Genomic DNA, 25908 nt, shown 5'->3' on the forward strand with positions numbered 1-25908 from the left:
GGCTTTACTGCTTAGAAATATGTTCTTGCTACTCAAAAATAGATTTGAATTCCTCTACTCCATTTAATTTTTAAGTGAGTGGATATTAACTAAGTTTAATGCGATATTTTATGTTAATTTACCCCTCAAGCTCTCTCAGAAAAAAATAAACTATGCTATACGAGTCAATAAAATCTCATCTAAAAATTTATACAGATTAAAAAATTAACTGTTGAACATATATACTTGCTATTCTTCTGTAAAGATGTCTAATATTGTTCAGTATGCATAAATATATTATTCCAGTAATGTCTGTGTTTTTTTTCTAGCTACACACTTTTATTTTCTCCACCTCAGCAGCCTCCCCCATTTTCTGGCCCAACTTCAATGGATAGTTGTGTATTTGTTCCACGTACTCCTTACCCATATGGTATACTATCAATCAAGTCCACTATGGAAATTCATGCTGTCTGAAATCCTTATGTTATCTCGGTCTAAAGATCTAATGAGTTGTTTATGACTTGGAGCCACATCTCCACATAGACAGACTATTTTCTACAGCTTACATATAATATGTAATCCAAAAATCACACCTGAAGTTAGAAAAGTCAGTATTCCGCACTTTAACTCCAAGTAACCTAGGATTACAGAATGCAGTGCTCTTACTAGTACATGCGAGAATGCTTTAAAGCACTAGCCAAAGAGCCACCTCCTCTTATCAGTTAAATTAGTATGTACTCTACATCACAAAGAAACAACACTTTCCTTCAAAAAAGGTCTCACAGTTGGGGATCAATCAATATGGATTAACTGTAAATGCTCTTTTTATTTACATATATATATATACACATATATATACACACACTTACTAAAACTTGAATAAGTAACTGTTTTCAAAGGTACATGGCTAATATACTATCTTTTGATTCCTGACATTAAAAGAAAAGCTTCTGAGTATGTGTGGTACCTTCGCACTCCCTGAAGAATTTCATCTCTTTTTCTCCTAGGATAAACATCATAATTCAAAATCAATTAAATTACTACCTAGAAGAAAATTTCAATTTAAAAAAAAAAAAAAAAAGATCACAAAGCAAAATAATAAATGATTCAAGAGACCCTTCATGTATTAAAAGATTTCTTAGTCTGTATACAAAGGATTTGGTCCTATGATATATCTTGTCATTCCGATTTGCCTGTTTTTTCTTTATCCTGCTTATTTCCTCTTCCTTGCATTCTCTGTGCATCCAAAAAACGACAATATGTAATACAATCTACTCATAACCAAAGAAATCATTTATTCCCCCACATCTTCCAGAAGAGAACTCTGACTACTACTAAGTCTTTCCCCAGTGAGTAAGAATAGCTTAGACCTTATTTTTATATGTGTGTGTGTGTGTATATACACACACATATATATATATATAAAATTTTGTGTGTATTTCATTATCTCCTTCCATTTAGGCTTGCCCCAGTTCAGCTCAGCATTTGAGTATGAGGAAGAACCCCATTTCCATCAACTTTTGCATTACTGTAACTTGTGAAGAAATGAGCCTGACTTAGTGTTGTTGCTAGGTACCATACAAAGCAACTTTCCAGTAGCTTTTCATCTACATGGAATTCTGGTTTACATCACTACAGTCAACAATATGGATCTACCAGTATCCTTCAAAACAAAACTTGCAAGCCTGTTTTCGCAGTTCATTCCTTTAACAAAGCAGTGTCAGTCTTGCAAGTTATCCCTCAGTATCTTAAATGAGCAGTATAACAGTCTATAATACAAAAGTATCATCCTACAAAATTTTCCTCAAGAGAACTTCAGAGAGATGGCAACTGTTCATCTGAAATGGACCAGGTAGGAAAAAGGAAAAAATAAACGTATCAAATATATCAAACTCTCACTAACCACCTCTTAAACATATCATAGTACGTCAATGGATATTAAAATAATTTCCAATAAATCAGTCACTTCAATTTCTCTGACTTATGAAGCACTGAGGCTTCTGAGAAACTATTTCTGCTACATCTCAATAAATGTTGTAACAAATAATACCCCATTTAGATTGGCTTTGTTCCTTTTCATTTTCACAAAAAGACACACCTAACTAATTATACATCTATTCTGCACCCCCATAGTTTTCTGTCCTGTTATTCTTTGGCAGTGAAAAAGGCAGTAGGATCTCAAATGAAAGAACCAACATAGTAAGAGTTATCTTACATAATTCATCTAGATCAGATATGTAAACCTCATCCCTTTTCTATTCGTTTGTTCCTTCCTGTACACCTGGGTCACGTTCCCTTTATTGACTGAGGAAGCCTAACTATACGTTCCCATTATCCAATCAACAGAAATGAAAGTGCTAAATTTTTCAGTTTGATGACCTCACTAGAGGTTAGCTGATAAACTGGATATAATCACTTCCACTTACAGATATGCCTTGCTTTCCAGTTTTAACAGCTGCATTTTTAGCATACCAAAAAATCCCTTTCACATTGCCAGTCTTCATTATTGGTTCCTAGGCCTCTTTTATATAGCTTTTAATTGATGCTACCATTACAGGTTCCAAGGTTCTCAAAAGCACTGGCCTGAATTCCAAGTTCTCTGTTTTCCTGCTGTTTTGTTGCTGTTTTTTGTTTGTTGCTGTTAATATATAAATAGACAAAAATTTGCAGGATGAAATAGAAACCTGACAAATACAGCAATAACAATTAGCTGTTTTAAAACTTATCCATGATCAAAGAAATTACACACTTAGTCAGGTGCCTTAAAATGTATTTTTGTCTGAAGAGAGAAGGAAAAGTAAATATTAGAAGTTCAGATACTGGAATCCCATAGCAAAAAAAAGTACTACTAGCCTGCCATACATCTCCTTGAGTATTAAGCCAACAATTATAATTTAAATTATTACTTCTGGTACACTCAGTAACCCGGACACTTGATTGTAATTTTATTATTAAACAAAATAATTCAAATTTGAATTTAAAAAATGGCTTAACTTTTCAAAGCTACAAAAATGCCTCTATTTTTTTTACTAGCCATAGGAGTACTTACTTTTGTGTAGGATAAAAGGTGCTTCTGCTTAAACAGTGTAGTATCAATGACTATGATATCAGTTTTAGTTGTATTCTTTTATTTTGATATAATCTAAGTTGACAAAATTTAATCTAACTGAGCTAACACACACTCTTTCTGCACATCAGATCAAAAGCCTAGGTTTCCAAGCTACATAAATGGTCTCACCATAAACCTTTGCCTAAAATTACATTCTACTTTTACATACTAAGTAATCTCAGCTGGCAAATCTTTGCTACTGCCTGCTACACATCCCTGTGTTATTTTCAGGTCAACACTTACTCTTCAAAACATTATCACACTGCATCTCCAAAACAAATCTGAATCACTCTGATTGTTAAGCCTTAACGTAAAAAGTTCGAAGGAGAGACTAATGCAGCAGGATTATCTAACGCAACACATCCTTCAAACATAAACATACATAGCTAAAAAAAAACCTCTTTAGACTATAAATGTAAGATTTGTATGTTCCTTGAATCCAAACTTGTCATGGTATGTACCATGCCTGTAAATCAAATTATCAAATTTAACAAACAACAGTTGGAAGGAAATGTACAGTACTCCTGCCTCTGGGCTGTCCTGCAACATAAAACAATGATTTATTAAATACATTTAACCTACATGAAAGCAGTCATAACATACCTCCACAGGTTTCACCCACCTTTGTAAGGCACTGTTTACTCTGAGTATAGAAAATAGGTACTATCCATACAAGATGAGTACAAAACTATACATTTACTAAGCCTCGGTATTTTATCAAGTGACAGAAATTAGAAGAGAAAGTACAGCAACTGAAAGCTATTATTTAAAAAACACAGCAATTGAAAAAATCTACAGTGCAGGTTAAACTTACGACACACAATTCTATTAAAATAGCCACTGTTATCTTGATGCACCAAGTTACTTAAGCATATGTCTAACTTTAAGAATGTGAATAATCCCCTGAAGTCAAATGACTACTCACTCAATTAAAGCTAGACATATGCTTAAGTACCTTAATGAACTGAAGCCTGTAATTGCCTGCAGTTGTTTCTGCCAATTTTGCTCTAAGTAAAAAAAAAAAAAAAAAAAAAAAAAAAAAAAAAAAAAACAGTTTTTTTTGCCAGTGAAAATGTGATACCATAATGCTTTTATCACTGCAGAAATTATTTCACCTGTTTGTTTTTGTTGTTGTTGTTGGTTTTTTTTAATGTTTGTTTTTCCACCCATAGTTCTAGACAAAGAGTTTACCAACACAGATAAAGGGAAGAAAATTACATCTTAAATGTAAAATAAATGTGAAGGTTTGGTTATTTTTCTCTTCCACTTGCCAATGAAAAATCTTTAGTAAAGTATGAAGTGTGAGACTTGAAAAAGGCATACATAGAAGACCTACTAGTTCAAGTAGCTGATACTAAATTTATGGGGTACAGTCATAAATTCAGAGTATGATGGTGGAGTGAATGAATACAAAAAGAAGTTTCACTTCAGAGGAGTCTTCCATGATAGGAAGCTCTGCAGTGCTTGCAAGAATTAGGCTTACTGCAGCACCTTGTGAAGTCCACAGGAAGATTTAGGTCAAATCTTGAGAGGTAGATTGAACCACTACTTCACAGAGGCTTCAGCTTCCCCTTGTCTAGAAGGAACTACATACTTGGCTACCTACTTAAATTTATTTTTTTAATAGCTCCTAAATTTAGGATAAGAAATAAAAGGCAAAGCAAAAGAATATAAAGAAGAAATGTCTCTATTAATAAACAGAATGAAATCCCTGTAAAATATGTTCCTTAGATCTGTTAAGACCTTTATAAACACACTATTAAAAACATAGCCATTCTAAACAATTTATAAGGTCACAGTTCAGTCTTACTGCCTGAGTTAAGGTTAGAACAGAAAACGGCTGCTGTTCTATGGCTGCAGTTTAAGTAATTTGCACACGGAAGACACAATTATCAATGGCCAAAAGGCAAAAATCAAACACGATCTTTTATCCCTTCTAAGAAGTCAGCATTCACAAATTTGCCAAGAACAGACTTTTCTGGTAGAACAATATTGTTGGTGACAAAGAACCTGCATAGATACATTGTTAAAAATGCTGACAAACAGTAAATAAAACAGCATAAATTCTGAAGAGTTTGAGGAATTCCAGTCCCCTATTTTCTGGATAACGTCTGAAGATAACATCTATACTAGACCCACACCTGTAAAATCCAAACACACATAGCAATGCTAGCCTGCAAGTCTCTTCCATCAGCTGAAATTTTTGATTAAAAGAATTGTAAAGGCTTTTCAAGTCTTTGTAACATATTGTTTGGACACGTTATTTGCTTTTCTCCCTGCAAATCCTAATGTTTCCTTTTATAAAGACAAAATGGGTGTAGCCCAAATTTGCCCACAAGGCTTAAAAACATGTGAAATATAAAGAAGGTAACTAATGGTTAAAAAAAAAAAAAAGGTAACTAATTCTACTTTTGGAATTATATCCAAGAGTTCTGAATAAAAAAATCATGTTTGTGTATTAACTTAAAAAAATGAATTGCTACAATTTCTCTCAGATCTGTAGGTATCTCAAGAATTCATGATCTGAATTCAAGCACCATGCCTGAATCACATGGGACAAAGGGGAACACACAATGGAAGTTTCAGGGTTATATACTTATAACATGAATACAACAGGAAAAAAAATAGTGAAGGGAGACTGTTCCATACTAGCTTAACCTGCTTACCCCCACAAGATTACCTAGCAGAGGTAAATATGTTATTAATCTAAAACAAGCATGACTTCACCAGGCATAAATTTCAAACTGTATTCCATGCTCCTGAGAATAACCTTCCTCTACAAGTCTTCCTGCATATAGCTATGTGACACTCACGAGGTAGTTCTCACTGCAACATACAGGCACTTCTTAATTAACATTTGGGGTTAACATGTTTAAAGTACCTTTTAAAGTGATTGCTAAATAAATCTGTTCCAATTTGATTGAAATCAACAAAGAAATACCTATCATTTCATTGTTACTATATTAACTCACAGTTCTCCCTTGAGAAAAGAGGAAACTAACCTGATTTTCCACTTTAAACTATGTCCTCTGAACAACTTTAGTGTTAAAAGTTCTGCTAAGACAATCATTGCTTCCAATTTTCCCCTGAAGCTACAACCATTTGTGGCCAGAGTTCGTCAGACTGATGCACTGAACTTTAAACTTTTAAGAAAATGCCACAAACAAATCCAAAGAAAGTATGCACCTGCTCCCATAATTAATTCTTCTCTGTATTCAGCAAGGTCATAGAGTTCTCTTGTTAACTAATAGTCTGAATCACATCCTGGTTTAAAAAAAAAAAAAAAAAAAAAAATCCACAAATAGTTCCTTAAAAATCCCTAGGTTTTTATTTCAAAAGTTTTATAACTAAACAGGGTTCAACTCCTACAATAACTCTACAGATTGTTTCCACCCACACAAAACAAATCCCATCCTACTTACTATACACTTTATATGTAAAATGTGTAACACTATTTTCCAACTGAAAACAAAATCAACAATGAGAAGAAGTGTAGAGTTCATGCTAGCTCTAGAGAAAAAGAAGTCCAATATATCTTGTTCAAACAGTAAGTGAAATCAGAAAAGCTCACAAGGAGCGGGAGGGGAAGTTCAACCTTAAATTGAACTATTACAAATGGCAAAAGTAAATTTAGGGCCTTAAGGGGGTGAGAGAAGAGAAGGATGTGAGGGTTGAAATCCTGCAGCATTTTTTCAATAGCTTTACACAATTCATTCATTTCCAGATGACGAAGAGCAAATTTACAGATGAGATAAGAACACCTGAAGAGCAATATAAAGACACCCTCACTACAAATTTGTTTTCTTTTCATCTTTTCATGCTCCCATTACTGAACTTCAGAGAAACAGTAACATGTAAAGGAAAAAAATAAATAAATAAAGGCAAGCATTTAAGAAAACCCTCATACTAGTTTGCCCACAAACAGAAAGAAATTCACCTTATTTGGAACCTTTTTTCCTTTATTCTAAAATATTTTCATTAATACGTTGAATTCCAGAACCTCCACTATTTTTCCACACCCCCACACACAAACAGAGCCCCAAGCAAATAATTACTTTTCCTGTTTACGTAAAATAATTATGCAGGATTTCCTGAGAACATGATTTTCAAATTAGGGACAAACCAAACTGAAGAGTCTCTGTTTCCTTTACCACAGGAAATGTAGTGGATTTGGTTTTAAACTCAATTTATATATCAATTAAAAAGCTGGAAGTTCTTATCTGTGACTGAGTTGTGGCAACTTTTGAAGGTTGGGGAAAACAATGCTCTAGCAAGTATTTAGCTGTTGAAAATATCTTTTAGAAATGTTAAATTTAATAGCTCTCTAGTGCATGTCTGGGATTTCTTTGTAATCTTCTTGAGCAATGTGTAATATTTTGGCAAAGTCCCAAACCCGCTCAGTTAGTAGTAGTAGAGAAAAGGAACGGCTATAAAGTGAATTTGTTGTCTCTTTTTTTTTATTAGTTTTAGAAACTTTAAACATTAAAGAAATCTTGCTTTACATTAACTTCACCCTGTTGCTGCATTCCAGAAATTTAGTGCAGATTTGCATGTGCTCCATATGTATCTTTCCGTTATCTGCCCTACCTGGCCTAAACAAGCATCGTGCATGTGCTGACCAGCTGTGAAGAATGACGGAGGGGGAAGGGTTGAGGGGAAACAACAGAGCTTTGGACTTGGAAAGCAGAGTGCTGAATTTCCTGGCTTACTCTGTGGCCCACTTAATGTCTTCAGTCAGGTGACCAAAAGAGGCAAGTAAATTACACAGGAGCAGGCACTGGATGTCAAGCTATACATTACAGCCATGCAATACACTAATTTCCTTTTCTAGTCATGATAGCCGCAATGTAGGTGAGCTTTATTCTAGCTAGACAAAGTTTTCTGTTTGCTTCTCCACATGTTGCATTTCCATGAGAGTGGAGTATGATGCTGCAAGCCCATATATTCCTTCTCATTGGAGAAAGCTGGTATTCTTAATTTTATTGACAATGTAATCTAAAAGGGCAATGCTGGCTTTAGAATAAGGTTTCCTTTATTACTTAAATGTGATGTAAATATGATACAGCTTAATGCAGTCTGATGAGTATTGAAAAAAAAAAAAAAAAAGTTATGTGTAGTTCAATCAGAAACAATAAAGATTGATTTCTTCCAAGGATTATTTTCTACATATTGAAAAGAGGATTTTACGATGAATCCGTTACTTTTTAATTTGCATTAAGGTATGCTATATGAATGAATATCAAATATGGGCCTCATGGGTGTTACAGGATAAAACAAAAAATGTAGAGTTTGCATTTACTCTTAATTATTGGTACACACATCGGGAAAAACACAGACCTAGAATGATGAAAAAACAATTCTTAACTTCTAGCACTTAAATTATCATTTCTGGCAATCCTTTTATGTTTAATATGTTTTTCCTTTTTTTTTTTTTTTTTTTTTTTTGTGGTTCATATTCATAATGGATGCACACAGAACCGCATTGAAAAGGAACTGCTGCAATACAAATTGCTGCTGAGCACGAAAGCCAGGTCCAAATGGTAGGCAGACTTTCTTGCCTACTACTCTTTTTCTGGTTACTTGTCAGAAGGGCACAGTTCTTACCTGGTGTTTTAAAAGTATGTCACATTCATTGGCAGTATTATAATTTCAGATTTGATGCTTCCCAGCTATAGCAGATTTTTAACTCATCAGCTCAAAAAAGCAGCTGTATGCAATATGGGTTCATCTATTCTCCTAGTCTTTCCTACTTCAAATATTCTTAAAAAAAAAAAAAAAAAAAAAAAAAAAAAAAGTGCTAATCCCTCAACAGTAAAAAGCAGTACTATATTAATTCACATGTGGCAAACACAGCATCTTCCCTGCCTGAACTGGAACTGCCATCATACCATTACTCAATCACCAACTGCTGCCAGTTCCACTGCAGCCACTTTCATAATGGTTCCGGAGACACTCAGTCTGCGGTATTTCTAATTCTCATTACAACTATTTTACATATATTCTTTAGACATTCTTGGAAGGATGGCATCAGAGCGACAATTACAATGGATTTTAAATATAGTAGATATGACATTTGTCTCTAAGGCTCTTTGGACATGCTAAAAAGCCTTTTTATCCACTAAGAACGCATGATTAGCAGAGCTCAGAAGCAGGGTTATCAGAAATGTTTTTGGGGTAGGGATGTCAAGGGAAACGTCTCTTGCTGGAATTACAGCAGATGGTACAGTGAATGATCATAGTATGCCAAGCCACATACTAAATATGACTCAGATCTACCAAAAAATCATAAGGGTTGGCTTAAAAAACCGAGATGTTCTAAAACAAAAACCATCAGTATTTTTCTCTTCTGGGTTTTTAGAGCTTCAGGGAGAAGCTGCTTTCCCTTCCTGATGAGTCGATACATTACTGATGAGTCTGGTGAGTCTGATATAAATTACTGAAAAATACTATTTACATCTGGACAGTAATGTCTCACTAAATCAAGAACAGCATCTTGATTCCCTCAAGGAGCTGAAATCAAAGATGCAAAATCCAAACAACTGAGTAGGTTTTTATTAAAATGGTGGGCAGAAAAACACAAACCCCAGCCTGCTGCCAAATCAACTTGGGTGATTGTGAAGGAGTCAGCAGTTTTCCTTCTTTTTCCACCAAAACAATTTTTGGACCTCATATGGAAAAAATAATAATAATAAAATAAATAAAGCAGAAGAACAGACAATATATATGAATTTTTGATAAACATTATTATTCTGCCACTCTCGTGATTTTCAGGATGTGGTGCACTAATTTAATGCTAAGCAACAAGATGATCTGTACATCTGTTAATACTTAGATACTGGAACTTCATTTCCACAATGTTACATTTCATAGAAGACATGCTGTATATACAGTGTCCGCTTTGTAAAATTCTTCATATTATTGAACATCATTTTTCCTAAATCTTGGGATTTGCACTTTTTTTAGATGACAGTGTTTTAATTTATCTTTCCAGGTGAAATTCATGAATCCTAGCACAGAATTTTATCAACAGGTCTCACGTGTCCTTGAAGTAACACAACTTCTACCTTAAAGGGTAAAGTTGGACTTGAGTGATGAATTAAGCCTTGTGAAGATGCTAGGCTCAGCAATCAGTATCAACTGAAAGTAACTCACAACCCTCTTGATTCCTGTGAACATTCACAACCTCCAAGCAGAGATGCTCTTTACTAACAGGCCCTACCAAGTGTTTATAATAAGTACTATGTTACTATCTCTGTTTATTATTTTGCATTAAAACAATGCCTACTGACTTTATATGCACTGTACAAATGTATACTCGGTGAATTCATTAGGCAAAGGCAGAGAAGCACAGTATTATGGCAATATACTTGGGCTAGAGTATGAAAAAAATACTTTTGAACATACTTCTGCCCTTTAACCCAAAGTTTTCAAATGTCAAGGCCTGTTGAGATTTATTTTAGAATTATTGCAGAAAGAGTCTGAGGAAACTGCACACTAGCAATTTCTTTTGTGAGCATGTGGACCTTGGGGACTAGAAGCGAGAAACCAGAGCTAAGAAATTGCAAACACCAAGTGGATTAAAATATATATATATATCAAGATATATATATATATATATATATCAAGGAAATTACACACGACCTGGAAACATGCTGGAAAAAATACACACACATACTCTAAAACAACCAGAGGATGGGTGGAAGCCACTATGGACTTGTAAAGTACAAAGACATTGGTGAGCATGCAAAGACATCTAGGTCTAACTACAGTGTTGAACAATATCAATTTAAGTAAGGCCATACAGGTTTATCAGCTGAATATCAACAAAAGGACTTACAAATTATATGCCAATATGTAAGAATACCGTCAACTACTTAAGGGTCATTTCAATATTCTCTTTGATAGCCCAGATACTGAAGAAGAAAGTAGCTTATCAGATCTGAAGATGACACAAACTAGAAAGAATTGCAAGTACTGGACAGGATAGAACAGAAAATAATTGGGAAATGAAGCCTGAAACAAGATGGCAAAATTCAACAAGGGAAACAACTGGAAGTTCTAGAATTAGACATGAAAGATTCACGTCCACCGATACAGGAGAAAAGGATCAAGAAGTCACATTTCAGAAACTGCAAATGAATTAACAACAGTCTCCTTTGCAACAGCAGGATAACATTAAATTGGCACTTCAGAACATCAACAGAACCCACAAGATTCATGAAATAATCTGTTGTACTTCAAGATGACAAGCTGGAGTTGAGTAATGTGCCACATTTGGTTCTGGTTGCCACAAAATGATGTGTTCCAAAAGGAAAGCACAGAGAAAAGCCATAAGTTCTGGAAAGCATGACTCTCAGGGGAAAGACTTAGAGAAGTTTAGAAAAGCTAGCACATAATGACATGAAAGACTACTGAAAAGAGGAAGGGAATCTGGCTTCTGCATTAGAAACCTTATCTTTATGTCTGATCTGCCATCTTCCTTCCTGTGATTTCTTGCCTAGTATGCCAAGGAGATTAAATGGACAGTGAAACACTAGAATTAAGTGCCTGGGAGGTTATGGGGTCCCAGAATAAGTCAGGAAAATATCTGCAGAGAGCAACATTGTTCAAGATGATCTTACATGGAGAAGATGTAGCACCATCCAAGACTGTTTTTCTAGAATTTTTCCCTGCTTGCAGCATTGAAGCTAGATCACATACTTTTACATGACACTGCTCAATGATGCGGTCAGACCCTGAAAGACAGCAATAATTATTTATTATTTAAGAATCTCTGAGGGGTTTGAAAAGGTAACAGTGAAAAGATAACATAATTATGCATAAAGTGCTAAGAGGTAGTACTAATAACACTCTCCTCAAATGAAGTACATGATCAGATTCTTAATACATAGAACTCTTCCTGCCCAGGGGCCTCCTCATGTTCTGTGGAATAAATTAAACTTCAGCAAACAGTATATGTATTAAACAAAACTCAGATTCTTTCACAATTCTGATTGTACGACAGTATTTTTACTTCTCATTTAACCTTCAACTTCAACAAACTGGTAAATATAAACCTGGTATGTAAAAATGGAATAAACTAAGACAAATCAAGTAATATCTAGAATTAACCTCAATACATTCACTCCTATATATAAAACTCTCAAGCCAAATAAAATGCTGTAAGCATTTATGCAAGGAGGAAGAAATTATTATTTGTGGTTTTGTTGAAGCAATAAAATTAGAATTGGGGTCCATTGTTCTATACCCCATGCTAAATTAAAATGCCCTCTCTGCCCCATTGAGCTAAGTTAATAGCTAAAAAAAGGCTTTGTTGCATTGTTACCAACTATTATTCATGGTCAAAAGTCTCTCGCCATTATCTCAAGCCCACATTCCAAGTATAAATTTGACAAGGTCAAAAAATTGTCTCTGTTTAGAACAGACATTATCATACAGACTGACATTGATATTTATGTTTTATATTCTTTGTCTTTATATTAGGTTTTTTTAAAAAAATATGTAGACTCATCTAATGCTTCTCTACTTGAAATCACATCAACTTACTATTTATTTATATTATGGCCATTCCACGTGACAATCAATTGTTTTGATACAGAATCACAACTAGTATTAACTTTCTGTATACCAGTTGGAAAACAAATTAAAAATTAACTCTGTGTCTGTTTATTATTATTATTATTATCTAGCGAAGAATAGCCTTTCTACTAAGATAACTTAACTTCTACTTTTTACCTTGGTAGCCATCTAAAACATAAAATAATACAAGTTGTGTCTTCCATATCCTTGCTGGACAACTTTATTTAGAATCTCAGAGCTCATTTATCCAGGAAAGAAAAGATGACTACTGATGTTAAACCAATGGGTATTTTGAAAAGATCATTAAAGCCACACATGAACATACTCTTTCAAATTCAAGTACCCTAAACTTGCTGTAGATGACAAAACAAGACAACAGTCAGAGAACTGTCAGACAACTGTTTTGTCTGCTGCTAACTCAGATTCAGAGATCACTTTAGTATTGAGTGACCTTACCTCTGCAGGTTTCACCAAACTGGAAATGATCAATAAAACTATTCTGTAAATTATCCACACACACACACAAAAAAAAAAAAAAAAAAAAAAAAAAAAAAAAAAAAAAAAAAAAAAAAGGCAAAAAGGAACCCCAAAAAACTTTTAATAGTAAATCAAACTGAAGTAGCAGCTGGTAACTAATTAACAAAGTTTCGGCATAGAGCTATGTGCTCTTCTCCTATCCTGCAGCCGAAAACCCAAGAAGGATGAGATACAGCAATATGTTGTTGTTAACTAAGAAAGCAAACTATTCCCAGCTGTCTTTCAGAAGTGAAAGCTTTTTGTGTTACTCAGAAACACAAAGAACTCACCTGAAGCACTCTGTCAAGATCTGGACAGCACAGCTGAAGAGGTGAACAAAGTAGAAAAAATGCCAGAGAGAAAAACAAAAATTACAAGAGGTGGAAAAAATACAGGGGGGGAAATGTGAATACGGGTTGGGGAAAACGTGAAGAGTTGGCCTCACACAAACCAGCAAACAGTACCTTATAGAGGAGCACAAATTACCTATATAAAAATGTTTGCTATAGACAACAAGACAATCAACTTCTGCAGTACACCACTAACAACAGAGTAAAAATACTTTTCCTAATTTAGGACATCTTCTAAGCTGACAATGAAATTATTTCTTTTCTTCCTCATAGTGAGCTCAGAGGACCCACTTATGGGTTTAACAAGACCATAAAACATATTCCAGAATTTCCAATGTAGAGAAATTGGGACAGACATCTATCAAAAGTAGCTTAGAGCTAATAGAACAAAAGTGGAGGTGACAGCAAGATAACCAGTTGAAATCTCCTTGGGGCCACAGGTATAGGATTGCTTTCTCTAGATTAATTTACATGACCAGGGTAAACTTCAGTCAGCAAATACTCTGTTTTTAAGTGATTGTCAGGAAGTACAGTTTTGTCAAAGCAGATAATTACTTTAAAAAAAAAAAAAAAAAAAGCGTCTCTTACCTTCACCCTTACCACTCTCGATATAAGTGAATTGAAGTTCTGTAGCTAAAATCCCACTTCTCTTAAAAAGCAAATGTATCAAAACTATTCTGCTATTAATAAGAGTTTAATAATAGACAAAGCCCCAGGTTACATTTTCTCACTTCTTAGCATCAAGGTTTATTAGTGAGGGTATTGATTAAAAAATAATACCTGTTTTAGCATCATGCAGCATTATGTTTGAATGTAGCATAGGACACAAGAAACAACATTAAAAAGCCCTGTAATTTAAAGCTCATTTTCATAAGTAGATTTAGCACTTAAAACTTCTGTGCTTTTTTGCAAGACAGCAGGACTTTGGCTTCTCAAGCGTATATACTGCTTTGGAAAACAGAACAGAAGCTACAAAGTCATTCAGCTCTTTCAAAAAAATGCTGCCCTTCCAATTAAACTGCCTGCACACTAGAGGATCACAGCCACTACTGCACTGGAGCTAGGCTTATCATAGCAGTACTGCAATATTTTTAGAGGAAAAAAACAGCACACACCAAATTGATTAGTATACATCAGTTCTAGGGAATTAACTTACTGACCAAATTTGCATGACGTGTCAAGCTCATTGTGAAATGAAAGGGCCGTCCTACAAAGTAGCAATAAAGTTCTACACTAAATCTTTACTCAGTAGTACTTAATACCAGAACTAAAAATGCCAAACGAGCTTCTTAAACACCAGTGACTCACAGACTGCCCCACTCTGTGAACATACTCACAGGATATCTGTTGTAAGATCTCCCATCTAAAAACATGAGAATAAATATGATTTATACAGCAACTTCACCAGTTAAACCAGCATGTTTCATGGTCATGTTTCAGTTTCACGGTGACAAAACACAGACCTCTTACAGGTGCATTAAATGTGAGCAGAAATGTAATTCTCATGATGAGAAAAGGAAGAATGTAGCAATGAGATGTGGGGAACAGGAATTTTTCTAGGGAAGTTGATGCTATGTGAGTGTAAGCGTTTTACATTCTTGAGGACAATATGCAAAGGAGTGAAACAGTTCCTAACACAGTTACGTTTCTGATGGCAGATGGTTCTCTTGGCTGGATAGTGGTAAAGGTTCTTAATCAGGTCTAGTAGTATGGCAAACCTTCACATTGCTGAAAGAGAAGCATCACTCCATTAAAAGCAAGTTCATAATCAAGTGTTAATCCCCACGCAATGTAGCATTTATCATTTTTCATGCAAGTGTTCATTCCAAGAGGATTATCACTTCCCCATCCTGCCCTCTGGCTGACTACACAGGGCAGAGAAATTCTTTATTCCATACAGGAGGGGAGAGGGAGGTTGGAGGAAGCTGTGATGTCAGGCTTCCAGTTTTGCTGTAGCTACCCCAACGTGAAAGTGGGAAGGAGCACAGGCCAATCTTGCAGCAGTTGCTCTTCAATGAGAGTATAAATAATAGATTCCCAAAAGCTGTCGAGCAATTAGTGACACATGCCATACTAGAAAGACGGAGAGGAGAGGGCTCAAGCACATCTTGCTAATGATTTCACACCTGTATAGATCCCACCAGCTTGCCTGCAGGAATGATCAGATGCACCTCTGATTTTTCCACTCAACACAGTACTTCATGTAAGCTTGCTTGAAGTGATTCTATTTTAAATGTCTTAGATATTAATAAAGTGACACTAATCAATAGCTGTAGTTGTAGTTACAGTTTCATAGCTAAGATCCCTAAGTATATAAATCCATTTGTGCAAGTTATGAAATTCCGGATGATTTTCCTAATTATATATGCATACTTCTAATAAACTGCCCTTTGAGGTGTAAATAGCTTCGAAAAGAATAAATTTCAAGTTGAATTATATTACTAACAAGGTAACTTTTGTTTCCTTAGGGACATAACATCCTTACTTATATGATCATATGGCTCCTTACAGAACAGTCATAGATTATATACAGCTCATCTGGGTGCTCTTATATAAGAGATTAGTTCATGCAACAATGTAATGATATGTAAAAACACAAAGTCCTAGACTAATAGGTATGTTAAACCCATCACAGAGACAAGCAGATGATTTGTACCATGCCATACTTACACATAAAATCAGTAGCACTGCCTATACAGAAGCATCTAATAATGCTGATAATTTGCATCTACCATCCTAAATAGATCCCTAGAAATAAATGCTGCAACAAAAACTAGATTACATGAATGACATCTAGTGGACATACCCTTTCATAACAATCAATATTTTCCAACCAAAACTGTCATGTTTCACATAATAAAAGCACACACCTGAGCATCAATTAAATAATGGTAAGAATTTTTTTTATTTGCTCACTATTCTGTCCCTATAAAGTTTACATCATCACGTAGACATGCCTCAATCTCTCCTGTGTCTTAAGACTGAGTATTATTCACAATAAATTACCAGTTCCTTGAATTCTTAAGGAAATACAATCTCAAAAAGTTTCTAAGATTGTGGACACCTTACCCAAGTCCTCACTTCTGTCACAAAAAGTAACTCCTTCATGCTTCATTCACGAACACAGGTCAGAAAGAGCTAATTTGTCCTGCTTGTACAATACTTTGTACAACATATCATGACGTGTTTTTTTGTTGTTGTTTCTTGTTTTTAAGAGCTCCTGTCTATGATAGCAACACAAATAGCCATTTATGTATTCAGGATGATTATGTCAGGAGTCACTGCACATGACGCTGCACATGGGTTTCTGAGATCTCTTTCAGACTGTTTAAACATGTTTATACAAACGTCTGCAGTGCATTGTTATACAATGATTGTGAAAAGCACTTTCATGAGAACAAAAGTGAAGTTTATTCTTCTGCTCTGGATCTAACAAGCAGATTAAAGGAAAACAGTGATGCAACCGATATCTCCCCTACAAGCCCACTGATCATATTTTATCCCTTTCCAGCCAGCAATAATGTGAAAAGAGATCTTCTGATCAGGGCTCTGCTATGCTTCCCTTTCTAAAGATTACAATTTGACATGGATATACCTACCCACAATGTTCAGTAATCCTGCAATACCTCTGTAGACTAACCATGCTGCTGTAATACAAACTAGATCCCTCACATAGCAATGGAGAAAACAAGGAACCAAAGAGGAGACAAATATGTATACTAAATGACTCTGAATGCCAGTACACCCATGTTTTGATCCTAGATGACTTCTCATGAAACATGGGCAAGTGACGGACTAAAGATCTTAATGTACACCCAGTTTAAATGACTAAATATGAGTTCAAGGTACAGAAATGTTCTGTGACAAATGTTCTGACAAAAAAAATAGCCTTGCAAAACAGTCCTGTGACATTTCCCTGGAGGAGATGAAAAATGAGACAGTATTAACTATCAGCTATTATTCCTAAACAATAACGATGATTATCCAAAGCTATTTTGCAAATTCAAAGTATTGCATACTCATTAAAAATACCTTGCAGGCATTCCTTAAACCAGAAAGATACAGGATGATTTTCTTCAGGGAAGAAAAAAAAAGTTTCAGGTTTTAAATTAAAAATGTATTTCATTTCCATCTGAAAAGTACCTGTATATAGGTAAGAAACTGTCTATAATAATTAGATACAAGCTTTGTTAAAGTGCTATGTCTGTGACAGGATGGGATATATATGAATGAAGTTATAACACCACTTCACATCTCACATCATACACCAAGCACATGTCTAAAACTGCCCAAGGCAAACCTACTGATTTCCTTTCCAGACAGCAGCTCTGCTCAAGAGAGAGGCTTGACAACTCATTGAAGGACTATCACCAGGAAGGTTACAGTATAATGTCATCAGTTTTGAATAACTGGAATTCATTCCCCATAAATGGGAACTTTTCTACACTGCATCCCACAGATGATTATTATACCTTTGCATTGACTAAAATAACAAGGAAACAGAATTCCTATTGCAGTGCTTCCCACCAAGCAAAGGGCCAACTGTGGTCCCCTATCATCACAAAAACTAAAACATTTGTGTAGTAAGTAGTTTAAAAGAAAAAAAAATGCCAAATACACTTTTTGTTTTCTTGTTTTACAGGACCCAGGATGACACAGGCCTTTCTGGCTTTCTCTGTATCTTGTAAGATAAAGATAGAAGGGAAATGGCTGTTAAAAAAAAATATTAAAAAAATGTAGGTATGTAGTTCAAGGATATACAGTAGGTCACCAAAGTATCCAGGAGACTGTGTATTCATCATATAGAATCATTCACTTAGGAAAAAGACCTCTAAGATCATCTAGTCCAATGTTTAACCTAGCATTGACAAGTTAACCCCCTAAACCATGCTAAGTTCTACCAACTTTTACCATTATGACCTGAAAGCAAACAGCCCTGTACCTTTACCTAAAAGTTTGTATCTGAAACTACTGCCTAGTTGTCTGAGTTGCTGATGGAAAGGTGATAAGCTGCCACAGGAAACAACCTGTAAACACGCAGGTTATGAAATACTCAGGAGAATTTGTCTGTTCCCAGTGGTCCCACTATAAGATAAAAAGTGAGTGTCTAGATCTCAGGCATGGTACAGGTAAGATAGCTACATTGGTGAAACCATGAGAATGAGGAAAGACCTTGTCACCCCAAATGAAAGACAGTAACATGACTTTACTTCTCTGCACAACTATGTAAACCGGATGCTTTTAAGCTCTTGATTTCCTCGGGATAATCATGGAACAGCTACAGCTAAACAACCTGTCTCATTATAGGAACTTGTTTAAAAAAATGTACTAATTACATTTAAGATACAGACCAGAACTCAAGGTTTGTGTTTTAACATCTGAAACTAAGCAAATTGGGATCTGGTTACACGCAAGATATTGTTCCTGTATGATCACAGGAGTGGCCTATTCCAACTACACCTTTCTGACTGAAAAGAGATATGCTTTTAGATAGTAGATAGTTTTAGAAGTAGATAGTTTCTCATGAAGGGTTCAGCACTCTAAAATTTACTTCTGACTTCTGTTGATAAGAATCCTTCTTTCTTCACCTTTGTGGCACATTATAAAGTTCACCTCCATTGCAAAACTTGGCAAACTATTATATACTGACTGCTTTACCGGTGCAATGAAAGAAATCATGCACTGAAAAGAAGTTGAAATTCTTCCTTGTCAGAGAAGGTGATGAGCAAACAGAACTGAAAACTCAGACATTTCATATGGTTATGCCACAAAGGGAGCACACTATCAGAAAATGAGAAAAAACTTATAAGAGTATGAAAGTCCTTGTGCAGCAAACTTTACATCACTTTTCTTAAGGGTTTGTTACTTGGACTAGAAATAGGTTTTCAAAGGGGCTACATATCTTGGTAGTTTGGGGAAAGAAAATCTAGCTGAAAACAGCCATTTGAAGCCATTTGCAAACAAGATATTCTGGCCAAAAGTATGAAATTGAAGCTTAATGAAAAAAATTACAATAGTTTTCAGTATATAATGCTGACTGCATTAAACAGAGCACTAGAACACTTACCACAATTAAAAGCAAAATAAAGTACTAATTATGTACATATTTAAGATGTTTTCAACTTGTAGTCTTTATTAATTTCTGATCAGTCTCTGATCAGACTTCTTTCACAAAAAAAGATCACAGAATCATAGAACGATTTGGATTGGAAGGGACCTTAAAGACCACCCAGTTCCAACCCCCCTGCCATGAGCAGGGACACCTCCTACTAGACCAAGTTGCTGAAAGCCCCATGCAGCCTGGCCTTAAACACTTCCAGGGATGGGGCATCCACAGCTACTCTTTGCAACCTGTTCCAGTGCCTCACCACCCTCACAGTGAAGAATTTCTTGCTAATATCTAATCTAAATCTCCTCTCTTTTAGTTCTAAACCATTACCCTTTTTCCTGTCACTTCACTACACCCCCTGAAAAGGAGTCCCTTCCCATTTTCCTGTAGGCCTTCCTTAGGTGATTGAAGGCTGTTCTAAGGCCTCTCAGGGGCCTTCTCTTCTCCAAGCTGAACAATCCCAACTTCCTCGGCCTGTTTTCACAGGAGAGGTGCTCCAGCTCTCTGAACATCCTTGTAGCCCTCCTCTTGACTTGTTCCAACAGGTCCTTGACCTTCTTATTTTGGGGGCCCCAGAGCTGAGCACAGTGCAGCAGGGGGCTCTCACAAGAGCAGAGCAGAGGGGAAGAAATCACCTCCTTTGACCTAGTGGTCATGCTTCTTTTGATGTAAGACATCATAAATCATATATATTTCGTCATTTTAATATCTATAAAAGGATCTCCCGCGATTACTCTCTATCACTTCAAAGTTCCACCAAGGTGGAAGCTCAAAATACAGCAAGGGGCCGTAAGAAGAAAAGAACAGTTTGCTACCACATGCTTGTTCTAAGTTATACGTAAGTTCAATTTTAGGAAATATGATTTTTATTATTTCAACAAATTATATTTTATTTGCACAAAATACCTTAAAACAAACATTGTTCATAACAAAAAATAGCATTATGATAGTCACATATTACTTTTTTAAGTGGAAGTGTATATTTAGTAACTGTAAGGGGATGAAACTCAGGTTTCTGAGTTTTATTCTAAACTATATTGCACATGAACTATGGAAACAGCTATAAAAGCAATACAATTGCAATGATGCAAGCTAATTCAAGTTTCTAAAGAGCTTTGCACTCTAATTATAGCTTATGCTAGTAAAGTGAGAAAAACTCTAGAAAACAAATACACTTTACAGTTGCTGTCAAAATCATAACCATGTTAGCTGACGGAAAGTTTGCAGATGAGCCACAAAAATACACACAAAGCTCCACCCACTATAAACCCATCCTAATCACTGGTTTATGAACTAGAAAATTAAGACTGTTTGTAATATTGAAGTAATATTTATAATACCTACTGCAGAAACAGCCTACAGAAACACAGAAACCATAGTTTAGATAGGATTATTACCAAAAAAAAAAAAAGTTATTTACATATTGATTAATGTTGATTAAACCAGAACAAAAAAAAAAAACAACTAATTTTGTATATCTGGAGAGCTGTCAATGAAAAAAAAGAAACAATGGATACCACTGTGTATGCTTTTCTTTTCATTTTGACTGTGGAAAAACAAAAGCAAAAAGGTGCTAAAAGAATGCAAGTTTCATTTATTCATCCAAATGCAGTAGGGTGAAGATAAAATGTTTTGTTTAGTCAGGTTTTTGGTTTTGCTTATAGAAAGACACTTAGATCTGTTTTGTACTTTCAACATACCAAAGTTCAAAAAGTGTTGCACCAAAAGGTCACATTACAGAAACACACCCAAATACAACTACTTGTGTAGCAGATGCCTGGTTAGGCTGGGTCACGTTGCACTACAGAGCTCTACACACTGTTGGTCCTACAAAATATGGCCATCTCACGCCGCAGACTAGAGCAGCTCTGGCTGTGCTGCTCTACACCTGAGATGAGAATACTACAGGACCAAACATTCTTGCAGAAACAGCTGCAATATCTCCCCATCAGTCTCAGAGATAATTTGCAATCTATTCTAGCTAGTCCAGAAAGTGATGGTTGACTATGCAGAAGCACATACTTAAAACAAATAAAATAAAAGTCAACACACACACACACAAAAAAAAGTCTCCTAGCTCAAATATACAAAGCTTTTACAAAAACAATTGATGTTTGTTGTAGACCTGAGGAGATCTGCTATAATTTTAGCTAGGGATAATATTCTGTATAATATATATTTATGTATATTGTAATATACATATATATGTATGCAATATAGATATATATATGTACGTAATATACGTATATATATATATATATATATATATAGCTTACACTTAGAAGATTTTTGCTTCAGAATTTCTACAGCCACAAGTAGAAAATCCTTTAATAAAAGAATGATCACCACCACCTCCAGCACTGGGAAGTAAATATACATTGAGTTCCTCTCATTCTCTAACAATAAGGGAGACAGTAAAGCAAATGAGTGGTGTTTAGATGCTAGTTGTCCCAGACAAATGCTGGGAACTGTCCCTATCAGGATTGAAAGGACTCCATCCAGAAATGAAAAAATCCAGACTCTTCCTAGCTAGATGCAAACATAAGTACTTGATGAGAAGTGCCAAAAATGAAACAAATAGATTAAATATATGTCCAAATCTCGTTAAGTTAATATGACCTCCATCAAGATAACAAAATGATCAGCTAGAAAAGAACAAAATTGGCTTTGTTTACTTGAAGAGTTTCCCATACACTAGCCAGAAGATAAAGCCTGCAGTGATTTTTTTTTTCCTGTGCTTGCTTATATGATGAAGGTCATGTTATTTTAAGGAATTTCAACCCTTTCCTTAGATGTAGGAGGCTATGAATTCCATTGGAGAGGTCTGAGGTCTGGTTAATTCCTTTTCTAACCTGTTGCCTCACTGAGCACCAGTGATTTGCAGCAAACTCAATGGACAATGGCAAATAAATAAGAACTCCCAGACTTTCACGGACACTTAGGTTGTTCTTGTAGACTCACAAGGTAAAAACAGTAAGATTCAGAGGCAAAAGATTTCAATTTGTGGCTAGTATGGAAGTCAGGTAACCCTTAAGTGAAAGGAAAAAAAAAAAAAAAAAAAAAAGCTTTTCTCTGTAGAGTAAAAAATGATATAGTCGTTGTGCTAGCTTTAAAGTCATCCAATTTCAGTGAACACCTTTGATCTATGTTCTATTACTAATCTACTGCTGATGAAGAAATATGCAAAATGCAAAAACCAAAAAACTACTATGAACAACAGAACCTTGTCCTACCTAGACACAGATACATTACAGAATACAGCAGGTCATGGGAAAAGTCAGTCAGTTCTCAATCTTATAATACAAAAAATCATGAATTCTAAAAGTAGAATAAACCAATGTTTTTGACTTACCTGGTATGGAACAATACTCCCATGTGCAGTACCCCAGCGTTTTCCTTCAATTTTGCAATTAAGATAATTAGCTGCTACATGAGTAAGACATGCAACCTATAAATGGAAAAAAGTAAAGTATTCAGGAAAGCTCAAACTTCACTGACAACATCTTTGTGAATTCTGTATATTTGTATGTGGTTTATATGCATAAGGTAAAATATTTTATGCCACAAAAATATTTTTTTATATATTCTATATTATGTATAGCCTGAAATTTTCATATTAAACAAATATATGTATCATGGAAATGGCTGGGTAAGTACAATTCAAATAGTAAAACAAGGAGTGTCCTATAACACTAGTAATGCTGGACAAATCTAGCATTAAACTACCTTAAGAGATAAGGCAGTATTACCCTAAGCATTTTACAGAATGGTCAACAAAGGCAATGAAAATATCAGTGTCTTGTCCAGATTCTGAAAGGAAAGGAAGCACAATGGATTTGTGAGCTAGAACTCACATTTCCCGATTCACGGTCACAAGACTTTCTCAGTCAGAAGACTAAGTTTCTGTTCTCTCCTATTCTCATTCTATACATCCAAGCTACAGAAAGTATTTCAGAAATCTTCAGCACATGGGAACACGTTCTGCAGTATTAAGAGGTAGGCCTCAATAAATCATCTGCCATCAGAAGATAAGGAGAGATTCATCAAATTTTTAATGTAACAGGAAAAAAAAAAAAAAAAGATTAATTTTCTAAAAAATATGGCATGCTAAATTTAGTAACCATAATTTCAGGGGTAATTATATATTTTATAAGCACAAATGCATCTTAGGAAAAAAGTGAAAATTTATGATGCAGTAATGCATGAAAAACAGTGGTCCCATTATAATCAGTGGCAGATTTTTCATTATTTCTTTGGGAGAACAGTCAGTGACTATGTATCTAAAGCCAAGTAACACATTCAAGCATTACAATTAGTTATTCGAAAGTTCTCATTAATTCAACAGACAATGCATTTGTTTCACACCGTTAACTAGTTGTGACAGTAAGTGCAACTGTTCGCTTAAATAGTAGGCCATGTGACAATATTTTTTCCAAAAACATGATTTTCTTCATATTACTCCCTTAGACAGAAGAAGTTCCTTACAATGATCAAAGTGTTTACAATGTTCTAATTTGACTATAAACAAGGTACACAACTCAAAATTCAAAAGGAACTGAAAGCCTTTTTCCTTCGTGACTTCGCTAATCTACATCTAAATACATAGTAATTAATTCAGAATTCACCAGTAATACGTGAATTATATAAGATTTTTTAGAAGAAAAAAAAAAACTCTCTTCCTTTATTCATATACCCTGAAAAGGCAACATGGGTGCATCACTTTCACATTCAAAGCAAGTATTTAGCAGAAAACCTAAGAATATACAGCAAATGAGAATTTAACTGTTGCTGAAAAACTACATCCACATGCTAACTACAAATACAATACCATATTCCTGAGAACTGCTGGAAAACGTTTTGGAGTTGGGTTTTAGTTGCAGCTTATTATATCTCAGTGTCACTTCATTCAGATAAAATGTTAAAAAACAATGTCTAGTGTGTCCCTCAATAGGAGATCCACTGGAAAATCTCAGCAATTAAGGAAATGGATCTGCAAAATATATAGAAAGGACTTTTCCTTCTGTTTTGCAACTTTCCTCAGTAGCACAGAATGAAACACACTATTATTACAGAGTTTGATGAGTCACAAAAGTGTATTATTTACTAATTACAGATATCCTAGTCTTATTATTCCTGTCATTTTTCAATTTGGGTTCACACCACCTAGTGAGGTTTTTCTAAAATAGTACACTATGCAATGATGATGAAATTGCTAGATATTGTTCTGTATTGTTTGTGCACTGTACTGTAGCTGCTGTATTACAAGTTTCACTGATGGGTGAGAAGCATCCACTACAATGGGCTTGGACTTTTAAAGACATAAGAACATCCTATGCAGGATGTATTTGTATTTAGCTTTTCACACTTCGGCAAGGAAATGCTAGGCTAATCTTAACTCTAAGAAGTTCTTTAATTCACTGTGAAGTGAATTAAAACCCAGCAAAACAGAAATCCTACCATATTGATATTGAATACAATCAAGCCAAGATATCATTCCATTTATTTATCTGTAGTCTATGCTATGAAAATAGATTTTTCACAAGAAAACTGGTATCTTTAAGTATAAAAATATTTTTAATAGTATTGCATATTGCTTGAGATGAATATAATTCTTTTAATGGCTTTTTTTTCCTTTCTTTTAAAGGCAAAACTACTTGTACATATTTCTGCAAAGCACCTGTACCCTGTACAATGGAAAAAAAAAAAGATTTGGAAAAAGGATTTAAAACATAGCACTCACTAAATACTGGAATTGCACCACTAAAGCTTGTTTAAAGGTTTGTTTCAGTAGCAATAGGGAGCAATATACTGATCTTTTGCTTCCATGCCTGTGTATCCTGCTGAAGTTATTTTACTTATAATTTTTTTTTTCAGTAAGTCACAAAGGAAAAAGGCTTTCAGTTCCTTTTGAATTTTGAGTTGTGTATCTTGTTTATAGTTAAATCAGCCAACCAAAAGGAAGTATTATTTTTATTATCATCATTATTATACAAATAAACTTCTATTGACCACATCAAAGCATGTATTTTAGCATTTTGTGTTTTATGCATAAATATACTCAGCTGAGTAAACTTTGTGGCATTTGCTTCTTAGTAGTAACTGTCTAATGAATTCAGCAGACTTAGAAGACTTGCTTCTATTTCTGCTGTCCCATGAAATTGCTATAGGCAGTCCCAGGACTTTTCCCTCTCCCTTGCTTTTCCCTTTCTCAGTTCATTCTCCTTGGTCTCCCCAGAGCTTTACCTCTCACTGAAAAGGCACCACAA

General features: G+C 34.9%; 1 protein-coding gene across 3 annotated transcripts in view; it reads right to left on the minus strand.

Annotated features, from left to right (window-relative positions):
• Positions 1 to 25908, minus strand: part of SUGCT (succinyl-CoA:glutarate-CoA transferase) — a 326609-nt gene that overhangs the window by 230374 nt on the left and 70327 nt on the right. For all 3 annotated transcript variants that reach the window (XM_032183117.1, XM_032183115.1, XM_032183118.1), the window contains one exon: positions 22995 to 23090. In XM_032183117.1, the coding sequence (XP_032039008.1) occupies positions 22995 to 23090 (96 nt within the window). The remainder of the gene's footprint in view (positions 1 to 22994; positions 23091 to 25908) is intronic.

This window comes from Aythya fuligula, chromosome 2, assembly GCF_009819795.1.
Source record: "Aythya fuligula isolate bAytFul2 chromosome 2, bAytFul2.pri, whole genome shotgun sequence".
NCBI lineage: Eukaryota > Metazoa > Chordata > Aves > Anseriformes > Anatidae > Aythya > Aythya fuligula.